The sequence below is a fragment of the Protomyctophum bolini genome (assembly GCF_963924005.1).
Source record: "Protomyctophum bolini genome assembly, chromosome: 9".
Lineage (NCBI taxonomy): Eukaryota > Metazoa > Chordata > Actinopteri > Myctophiformes > Myctophidae > Protomyctophum > Protomyctophum bolini.
Genome location: NC_137870.1, coordinates 39,941,673 through 39,952,931, shown reverse-complemented (window position 1 = coordinate 39,952,931; position 11,259 = coordinate 39,941,673). Strand labels below are relative to the sequence as shown.

General features: G+C 37.4%; 1 protein-coding gene across 1 annotated transcript; it reads left to right on the top strand.

Moving 5' to 3' along the window:
* Positions 1-8,589: 8,589 nt before the first annotated feature.
* Positions 8,590-10,395, top strand: LOC308321012 (cytoplasmic tRNA 2-thiolation protein 2-like). The gene is made up of 3 exons (XM_080771778.1): positions 8,590-9,080; positions 9,264-9,322; positions 9,720-10,395. Exons 1-3 carry the CDS (start codon positions 8,970-8,972, stop codon positions 9,778-9,780), a joined length of 231 nt encoding a protein of 76 aa, XP_080627904.1. The 5' UTR covers positions 8,590-8,969; the 3' UTR covers positions 9,781-10,395.
* The last annotated feature ends 864 nt before the right edge of the window (positions 10,396-11,259 follow it).

Sequence of the window (11,259 nt, the reverse complement as noted above, 5' to 3'; positions counted from 1 at the left end):
CTATAACCCATCGTTTTTGTCATTTCGTCATTTTTTCAAATCCTCAAAAATGATGAAAAACTGCGCGCTATAGTATGCCGTACGATATGGGCTATAGCCCACGGTCCAAAATGATGAGAAACGAGGCTAACTTTCTTTTCCAAAATTTCAAAAAACATGGGCTATAACCCATCGTTTTTGTCATTTCGTCATTTTTTTCAAATCCTCAAAAATGATGAAAAACTGCGCGCTATAGTATGCCGTACGATATGGGCTATAGCCCACGGTCCAAAATGATGAGAAGCGAGGCTAACTTTTTTTTCCAAAATTTCAAAAAACATGGGCTATAACCCATCGTTTTTGTCATTTCGTCATTTTTTTCAAATCCTCAAAAATGATGAAAAACTGCGCGCTATAGTATGCCGTACGATATGGGCTATAGCCCACGGTCCAAAATGATGAGAAACGAGGCTAACTTTTTTTCCAAAATTTCAAAAAACATGGGCTATAACCCATCGTTTTTGTCATTTCGTCATTTTTTTCAAATCCTCAAAAATGATGAAAAACTGCGCGCTATAGTATGCCGTACGATATGGGCTATAGCCCACGGTCCAAAATGATGAGAAACGAGGCTAACTTTTTTTTCCAAAATTTCAAAAAACATGGGCTATAACCCATCGTTTTTGTCATTTCGTCATTTTTTTCAAATCCTCAAAAATGATGAAAAACTGCGCGCTATAGTATGCCGTACGATATGGGCTATAGCCCACGGTCCAAAATGATGAGAAACGAGGCTAACTTTTTTTTCCAAAATTTCAAAAAACATGGGCTATAACCCATCGTTTTTGTCATTTCGTCATTTTTTTCAAATCCTCAAAAATGATGAAAAACTGCGCGCTATAGTATGCCGTACGATATGGGCTATAGCCCACGGTCCAAAATGATGAGAAACGAGGCTAACTTTTTTTTCCAAAATTTCAAAAAACATGGGCTATAACCCATCGTTTTTGTCATTTCGTCATTTTTTCAAATCCTCAAAAATGATGAAAAACTGCGCGCTATAGTATGCCGTACGATATGGGCTATAGCCCACGGTCCAAAATGATGAGAAACGAGGCTAACTTTTTTTTCCAAAATTTCAAAAAACATGGGCTATAACCCATCGTTTTTGTCATTTCGTCATTTTTTTCAAATCCTCAAAAATGATGAAAAACTGCGCGCTATAGTATGCCGTACGATATGGGCTATAGCCCACGGTCCAAAATGATGAGAAACGAGGCTAACTTTTTTTTCCAAAATTTCAAAAAACATGGGCTATAACCCATCGTTTTTGTCATTTCGTCATTTTTTTCAAATCCTCAAAAATGATGAAAAACTGCGCGCTATAGTATGCCGTACGATATGGGCTATAGCCCACGGTCCAAAATGATGAGAAACGAGGCTAACTTTTTTTTCCAAAATTTCAAAAAACATGGGCTATAACCCATCGTTTTTGTCATTTCGTCATTTTTTTCAAATCCTCAAAAATGATGAAAAACTGCGCGCTATAGTATGCCGTACGATATGGGCTATAGCCCACGGTCCAAAATGATGAGAAACGAGGCTAACTTTTTTTTCCAAAATTTCAAAAAACATGGGCTATAACCCATCGTTTTTGTCATTTCGTCATTTTTTTCAAATCCTCAAAAATGATGAAAAACTGCGCGCTATAGTATGCCGTACGATATGGGCTATAGCCCACGGTCCAAAATGATGAGAAACGAGGCTAACTTTTTTTTCCAAAATTTCAAAAAACATGGGCTATAACCCATCGTTTTTGTCATTTCGTCATTTTTTTCAAATCCTCAAAAATGATGAAAAACTGCGCGCTATAGTATGCCGTACGATATGGGCTATAGCCCACGGTCCAAAATGATGAGAAACGAGGCTAACTTTTTTTTCCAAAATTTCAAAAAACATGGGCTATAACCCATCGTTTTTGTCATTTCGTCATTTTTTTCAAATCCTCAAAAATGATGAAAAACTGCGCGCTATAGTATGCCGTACGATATGGGCTATAGCCCACGGTCCAAAATGATGAGAAACGAGGCTAACTTTTTTTTCCAAAATTTCAAAAAACATGGGCTATAACCCATCGTTTTTGTCATTTCGTCATTTTTTTAAATCCTCAAAAATGATGAAAAACTGCGCGCTATAGTATGCCGTACGATATGGGCTATAGCCCACGGTCCAAAATGATGAGAAACGAGGCTAACTTTTTTTTCCAAAATTTCAAAAAACATGGGCTATAACCCATCGTTTTTGTCATTTCGTCATTTTTTTCAAATCCTCAAAAATGATGAAAAACTGCGCGCTATAGTATGCCGTACGATATGGGCTATAGCCCACGGTCCAAAATGATGAGAAACGAGGCTAACTTTTTTTTCCAAAATTTCAAAAAACATGGGCTATAACCCATCGTTTTTGTCATTTCGTCATTTTTTTCAAATCCTCAAAAATGATGAAAAACTGCGCGCTATAGTATGCCGTACGATATGGGCTATAGCCCACGGTCCAAAATGATGAGAAACGAGGCTAACTTTTTTTTCCAAAATTTCAAAAAACATGGGCTATAACCCATCGTTTTTGTCATTTCGTCATTTTTTTCAAATCCTCAAAAATGATGAAAAACTGCGCGCTATAGTATGCCGTACGATATGGGCTATAGCCCACGGTCCAAAATGATGAGAAACGAGGCTAACTTTTTTTTCCAAAATTTCAAAAAACATGGGCTATAACCCATCGTTTTTGTCATTTCGTCATTTTTTTCAAATCCTCAAAAATGATGAAAAACTGCGCGCTATAGTATGCCGTACGATATGGGCTATAGCCCACGGTCCAAAATGATGAGAAACGAGGCTAACTTTTTTTCCAAAATTTCAAAAAACATGGGCTATAACCCATCGTTTTTGTCATTTCGTCATTTTTTTCAAATCCTCAAAAATGATGAAAAACTGCGCGCTATAGTATGCCGTACGATATGGGCTATAGCCCACGGTCCAAAATGATGAGAAACGAGGCTAACTTTTTTTTCCAAAATTTCAAAAAACATGGGCTATAACCCATCGTTTTTGTCATTTCGTCATTTTTTTCAAATCCTCAAAAATGATGAAAAACTGCGCGCTATAGTATGCCGTACGATATGGGCTATAGCCCACGGTCCAAAATGATGAGAAACGAGGCTAACTTTTTTTTCCAAAATTTCAAAAAACATGGGCTATAACCCATCGTTTTTGTCATTTCGTCATTTTTTTCAAATCCTCAAAAATGATGAAAAACTGCGCGCTATAGTATGCCGTACGATATGGGCTATAGCCCACGGTCCAAAATGATGAGAAACGAGGCTAACTTTTTTTTCCAAACTTTCAAAAAACATGGGCTATAACCCATCGTTTTTGTCATTTCGTCATTTTTTTCAAATCCTCAAAAATGATGAAAAACTGCGCGCTATAGTATGCCGTACGATATGGGCTATAGCCCACGGTCCAAAATGATGAGAAACGAGGCTAACTTTTTTTTCCAAAATTTCAAAAAACATGGGCTATAACCCATCGTTTTTGTCATTTCGTCATTTTTTTCAAATCCTCAAAAATGATGAAAAACTGCGCGCTATAGTATGCCGTACGATATGGGCTATAGCCCACGGTCCAAAATGATGAGAAACGAGGCTAACTTTTTTTTCCAAAATTTCAAAAAACATGGGCTATAACCCATCGTTTTTGTCATTTCGTCATTTTTTTCAAATCCTCAAAAATGATGAAAAACTGCGCGCTATAGTATGCCGTACGATATGGGCTATAGCCCACGGTCCAAAATGATGAGAAACGAGGCTAACTTTTTTTTCCAAAATTTCAAAAAACATGGGCTATAACCCATCGTTTTTGTCATTTCGTCATTTTTTTCAAATCCTCAAAAATGATGAAAAACTGCGCGCTATAGTATGCCGTACGATATGGGCTATAGCCCACGGTCCAAAATGATGAGAAACGAGGCTAACTTTTTTTTCCAAAATTTCAAAAAACATGGGCTATAACCCATCGTTTTTGTCATTTCGTCATTTTTTTCAAATCCTCAAAAATGATGAAAAACTGCGCGCTATAGTATGCCGTACGATATGGGCTATAGCCCACGGTCCAAAATGATGAGAAACGAGGCTAACTTTTTTTTCCAAAATTTCAAAAAACATGGGCTATAACCCATCGTTTTTGTCATTTCGTCATTTTTTTCAAATCCTCAAAAATGATGAAAAACTGCGCGCTATAGTATGCCGTACGATATGGGCTATAGCCCACGGTCCAAAATGATGAGAAACGAGGCTAACTTTTTTTTCCAAAATTTCAAAAAACATGGGCTATAACCCTTCGTTTTTGTCATTTCGTCATTTTTTTCAAATCCTCAAAAATGATGAAAAACTGCGCGCTATAGTATGCCGTACGATATGGGCTATAGCCCACGGTCCAAAATGATGAGAAACGAGGCTAACTTTTTTTTCCAAAATTTCAAAAAACATGGGCTATAACCCATCGTTTTTGTCATTTCGTCATTTTTTTCAAATCCTCAAAAATGATGAAAAACTGCGCGCTATAGTATGCCGTACGATATGGGCTATAGCCCACGGTCCAAAATGATGAGAAACGAGGCTAACTTTTTTTTCCAAAATTTCAAAAAACATGGGCTATAACCCATCGTTTTTGTCATTTCGTCATTTTTTTCAAATCCTCAAAAATGATGAAAAACTGCGCGCTATAGTATGCCGTACGATATGGGCTATAGCCCACGGTCCAAAATGATGAGAAACAAGGCTAACTTTTTTTTTCCAAAATTTCAAAAAACATGGGCTATAACCCATCGTTTTTGTCATTTCGTCATTTTTTTCAAATCCTCAAAAATGATGAAAAACTGCGCGCTATAGTATGCCGTACGATATGGGCTATAGCCCACGGTCCAAAATGATGAGAAACGAGGCTAACTTTTTTTTCCAAAATTTCAAAAAACATGGGCTATAACCCATCGTTTTTGTCATTTCGTCATTTTTTTCAAATCCTCAAAAATTATGAAAAACTGCGCGCTATAGTATGCCGTACGATATGGGCTATAGCCCACGGTCCAAAATGATGAGAAACGAGGCTAACTTTTTTTTCCAAAATTTCAAAAAACATGGGCTATAACCCATCGTTTTTGTCATTTCGTCATTTTTTTCAAATCCTCAAAAATGATGAAAAACTGCGCGCTATAGTATGCCGTACGATATGGGCTATAGCCCACGGTCCAAAATGATGAGAAACGAGGCTAACTTTTTTTTCCAAAATTTCAAAAAACATGGGCTATAACCCATCGTTTTTGTCATTTCGTCATTTTTTTCAAATCCTCAAAAATGATGAAAAACTGCGCGCTATAGTATGCCGTACGATATGCCCACGGTCCAAAATGATGAGAAACGAGGCTAACTTTTTTTTCCAAAATTTCAAAAAACATGGGCTATAACCCATCGTTTTTGTCATTTCGTCATTTTTTTTAAATCCTCAAAAATGATGAAAAACTGCGCGCTATAGTATGCCGTACGATATGGGCTATAGCCCACGGTCCAAAATGATGAGAAACGAGGCTAACTTTTTTTTCCAAAATTTCAAAAAACATGGGCTATAACCCATCGTTTTTGTCATTTCGTCATTTTTTTCAAATCCTCAAAAATGATGAAAAACTGCGCGCTATAGTATGCCGTACGATATGGGCTATAGCCCACGGTCCAAAATGATGAGAAACGAGGCTAACTTTTTTTCCCAAAATTTCAAAAAACATGGGCTATAACCCATCGTTTTTGTCATTTCGTCATTTTTTTCAAATCCTCAAAAATGATGAAAAACTGCGCGCTATAGTATGCCGTACGATATGGGCTATAGCCCACGGTCCAAAATGATGAGAAACGAGGCTAATTTTTTTTTCCAAAATTTCAAAAAACATGGGCTATAACCCATCGTTTTTGTCATTTCGTCATTTTTTTCAAATCCTCAAAAATGATGAAAAACTGCGCGCTATAGTATGCCGTACGATATGGGCTATAGCCCACGGTCCAAAATGATGAGAAACGAGGCTAACTTTTTTTTCCAAAATTTCAAAAAACATGGGCTATAACCCATCGTTTTTGTCATTTCGTCATTTTTTTCAAATCCTCAAAAATGATGAAAAACTGCGCGCTATAGTATGCCGTACGATATGGGCTATAGCCCACGGTCCAAAATGATGAGAAACGAGGCTAACTTTTTTTTCCAAACTTTCAAAAAACATGGGCTATAACCCATCGTTTTTGTCATTTCGTCATTTTTTTCAAATCCTCAAAAATGATGAAAAACTGCGCGCTATAGTATGCCGTACGATATGGGCTATAGCCCACGGTCCAAAATGATGAGAAACGAGGCTAACTTTTTTTTCCAAAATTTCAAAAAACATGGGCTATAACCCATCGTTTTTGTCATTTCGTCATTTTTTTCAAATCCTCAAAAATGATGAAAAACTGCGCGCTATAGTATGCCGTACGATATGGGCTATAGCCCACGGTCCAAAATGATGAGAAACGAGGCTAACTTTTTTTTCCAAAATTTCAAAAAACATGGGCTATAACCCATCGTTTTTGTCATTTCGTCATTTTTTTCAAATCCTCAAAAATGATGAAAAACTGCGCGCTATAGTATGCCGTACGATATGGGCTATAGCCCACGGTCCAAAATGATGAGAAACGAGGCTAATTTTTTTTTCCAAAATTTCAAAAAACATGGGCTATAACCCATCGTTTTTGTCATTTCGTCATTTTTTTCAAATCCTCAAAAATGATGAAAAACTGCGCGCTATAGTATGCCGTACGATATGGGCTATAGCCCACGGTCCAAAATGATGAGAAACGAGGCTAACTTTTTTTTCCAAAATTTCAAAAAACATGGGCTATAACCCATCGTTTTTGTCATTTCGTCATTTTTTTCAAATCCTCAAAAATGATGAAAAACTGCGCGCTATAGTATGCCGTACGATATGGGCTATAGCCCACGGTCCAAAATGATGAGAAACGAGGCTAACTTTTTTTTCCAAAATTTCAAAAAACATGGGCTATAACCCATCGTTTTTGTCATTTTGTCATTTTTTTCAAATCCTCAAAAATGATGAAAAACTGCGCGCTATAGTATGCCGTACGATATGGGCTATAGCCCACGGTCCAAAATGATGAGAAACGAGGCTAACTTTCTTTTCCAAAATTTCAAAAAACATGGGCTATAACCCATCGTTTTTGTCATTTCGTCATTTTTTTCAAATCCTCAAAAATGATGAAAAACTGCGCGCTATAGTATGCCGTACGATATGGGCTATAGCCCACGGTCCAAAATGATGAGAAACGAGGCTAACTTTTTTTTCCAAAATTTCAAAAAACATGGGCTATAACCCATCGTTTTTGTCATTTCGTCATTTTTTTCAAATCCTCAAAAATGATGAAAAACTGCGCGCTATAGTATGCCGTACGATATGGGCTATAGCCCACGGTCCAAAATGATGAGAAACGAGGCTAACTTTTTTTTCCAAAATTTCAAAAAACATGGGCTATAACCCATCGTTTTTGTCATTTTGTCATTTTTTTCAAATCCTCAAAAATGATGAAAAACTGCGCGCTATAGTATGCCGTACGATATGGGCTATAGCCCACGGTCCAAAATGATGAGAAGCGAGGCTAACTTTTTTTTCCAAAATTTCAAAAAACATGGGCTATAACCCATCGTTTTTGTCATTTCGTCATTTTTTTCAAATCCCAAAAATGATGAAAAACTGCGCGCTATAGTATGCCGTACGATATGGGCTATAGCCCACGGTCCAAAATGATGAGAAACGAGGCTAACTTTTTTTTCCAAAATTTCAAAAAACATGGGCTATAACCCATCGTTTTTGTCATTTCGTCATTTTTTTCAAATCCTCAAAAATGATGAAAAACTGCGCGCTATAGTATGCCGTACGATATGGGCTATAGCCCACGGTCCAAAATGATGAGAAACGAGGCTAACTTTTTTTTCCAAAATTTCAAAAAACATGGGCTATAACCCATCGTTTTTGTCATTTCGTCATTTTTTTCAAATCCTCAAAAATGATGAAAAACTGCGCGCTATAGTATGCCGTACGATATGGGCTATAGCCCACGGTCCAAAATGATGAGAAACGAGGCTAACTTTTTTTTCCAAAATTTAAAAAAACATGGGCTATAACCCATCGTTTTTGTCATTTCGTCATTTTTTTCAAATCCTCAAAAATGATGAAAAACTGCGCGCTATAGTATGCCGTACGATATGGGCTATAGCCCACGGTCCAAAATGATGAGAAACGAGGCTAACTTTTTTTTCCAAAATTTCAAAAAACATGGGCTATAACCCATCGTTTTTGTCATTTCGTCATTTTTTCAAATCCGCAAAAATGATGAAAAACTGCGCGCTATAGTATGCCGTACGATATGGGCTATAGCCCACGGTCCAAAATGATGAGAAATATAATCCATATATTTCCATATATGAGATTATATTTTTTTCATACTGTGTATAAATGTTTATATTATAAACTAGAAATAGTTCACCTCAGAGCCGTGGCTTTCTAGACTTGGCTGATACTCTGTTTGTTTAAAGTGCTCTTAACAACATAAAAAGAAAGTCCATAGACTTGGCAGCCATATGACGTATTTCCGAAAGCCAGACGTTGGAGCGGCTAGTGCCCCTCACAAAATATTATTGAAAAGAATAGTCTGGGGCAGAGGTTCTGCTCTAGCAAGGAGTGCGTGCACAGTTTCACTTCAAACGGGCCAATATTGCAAAACATTAGCTGTTCACGGACGGACAGACAGGGGGAAAAACATAGTCAAAATAGACAATTAGGTTATAGGCTTTCATCAGTGATTCATTAGGTAGTATGATTATGCATATCATATTCCAATGCAGCTGTTGGTGAGTGGTGACCAATTGTTGTTATATTCCAGGGTCCCACAAACACTGGAGCTGAAGAGCCTGTTGTGTTACAGTTGTCGCCTGACCATCAAAGATATGGTGGGTGAAACACAGCTTGTATGATCAGTGGAATCATTTAAAATATGTCGGATATGTCACATCTGTCTGTCTAGTAGTCTACCCCCTTATTTATTATGATCTGTTGTTTTCTCCCCTCATCTATTAGCTCATTTAAAAGCCTCTGATACATTTTAATATTTCTCTCTTCCCGTCCATTGACAGTCATCGGTGGAGGATCTACCTGACTACATCCTCTCAGAGGGACAAAAGAGGAAGAACAGGTGAGGGGGATATTTAGTTTTAACAAGTTCCAAAATGGCTCTTTGCATAACTGTAGTAGTGTAGTCCCGGGTTTCCAGAAGGTGGCATACCCGATTCCTGTTCCGGTTCATTTTCCTCATCTTTGTTTGATTGGCTCGGCAGTAGATCTGATGTGATTCCCATATGACTTCTTCATACGTTTCTGGAAACTCAGGACTACACTAATGAACGTAGGCTATTGCTCAACATGCATTGTGCAGTGAATGCTGTTTACTGGACAGTCGCAGAATTCTGTCCTGATTAGAATTAGGATTGCTTTTAGGCACCAAGCAAGCTTGCATATACAATATCAATATATCAATATATATATCAAAAGGCCTTTCCATAAAAACAAATTCTGTGTGTTCGGTTATCTAGGTCTGAGATGAGACAGGAGATCAGAGAATTCCTATTGGATGAAGATGATGATGACAACTAGGACGAGGATAAGTCCTTTGGCTCCCCTCAGACAGCTGAACATTCAACACTGAGAAATATACTCGAATGCTATATATTCTTTTAACAATGCTTTTGAAAGGATAAAGTACAGGACCAGCAGGTGCATATGTCTTTGACGCTGAATTATGGACTCAACCAAGGTTATAAGAAGAACCACCCATCCACCCTGCCTGATTGGCTTACTGGCAGGCAAAGTATTACTGAAGTTAAGGTTGCATAGTTATGCATAGTTTTACAGAACTTGGAGATAAATAATAAGAAAACTGCTGCAAAAATAATACATAAGTCGTTGATGTTGATCATAATGTATTCCATATTCATTGAACTGACATTGGGGAAGTCACTCTGGATGAGTAATGCATGGCAAAACATTCAGTCTAGGTCTTCATTAAAAAAACAAATATTGACAATGTCAACCCTTCAAATGTAATGTCACTTACAGAATGTACTCCTTTGTAGGTTTGCTTTTTGAACTGTTTTGCACCCCTGCTTTGAGTGTGAACAGTTTAGCGTTTGTGTCCCTGAGTTCTGCTTGCAACTTGTTGTATTTTTGTGTAAGCTTACCTTTTTTTGGAATTAATAAAGAGTTTATTTGAACTTCTCTGCTTGTGGCTCTGCGCTTGGGTTCTGTCTCCTGCCGATCGTGACAGTTATCCTCGTTTCTCATCATTTTGTATAAATATAAAAATATAAAATATAAAAACGATGGGTTATAGCCCATGTTTTTTGAAATTTTGGAAAAAAATCCAGGCCCATGAATTAGAGGATATGGGATATGTTACCCAAATAGTTGAATACACAAAAGCTAAGGCACTGGTACTGGTACTTCTGGTTTACCGGAACGGGGTTCAACTCCCTGCAGTGCCCTGCTCAATGTGTTGTATTTACCGAAAAAATTGCGGATGAGAAACATTAGCAAATTGCGGAGAGTTTAAAAAAAGAAAAAATTGGTGGAGTGTTGCGGAGGAATTTCTTAGTGTTCGGAAAAATTGCGGAAAAAAACAATGGGTTATAGCCCATCGGTATTTTTATTTTTAAAAATTGCGGAAATTGAAAATTGCGGAAATTGGAAATTGAAAATTGCGGAAATTGCGGAAATTGAAAATTGCGGAAATTGTGGAAATTGCGGAAATTGCGGAAATTGAAAATTGCTGGAAATTGAAAATTGTGGAAATTGCGGAAATTGCAAATTGCGGAAATTGCGGAAATTGCAAATTGAGGAAATTGTAAATTGCGGAAATTGGAAATTGCGGAATTTGTCCAATAAAGAGGACCAGAACACAGGTGCGGCTCCCAGGATCACATCCAGCCAGAGTTCTTACTAATGATCATACTATTAGGAATGGGACACGTCGGAATTGCGTATTTTTGCGGAAATTGCGGAAATTGAAAATTGCTGGAAATTGCAAATTGTGGAAATTGTGGAAATTGTGGAAATTGCGGAAATTGCAAATTGCAA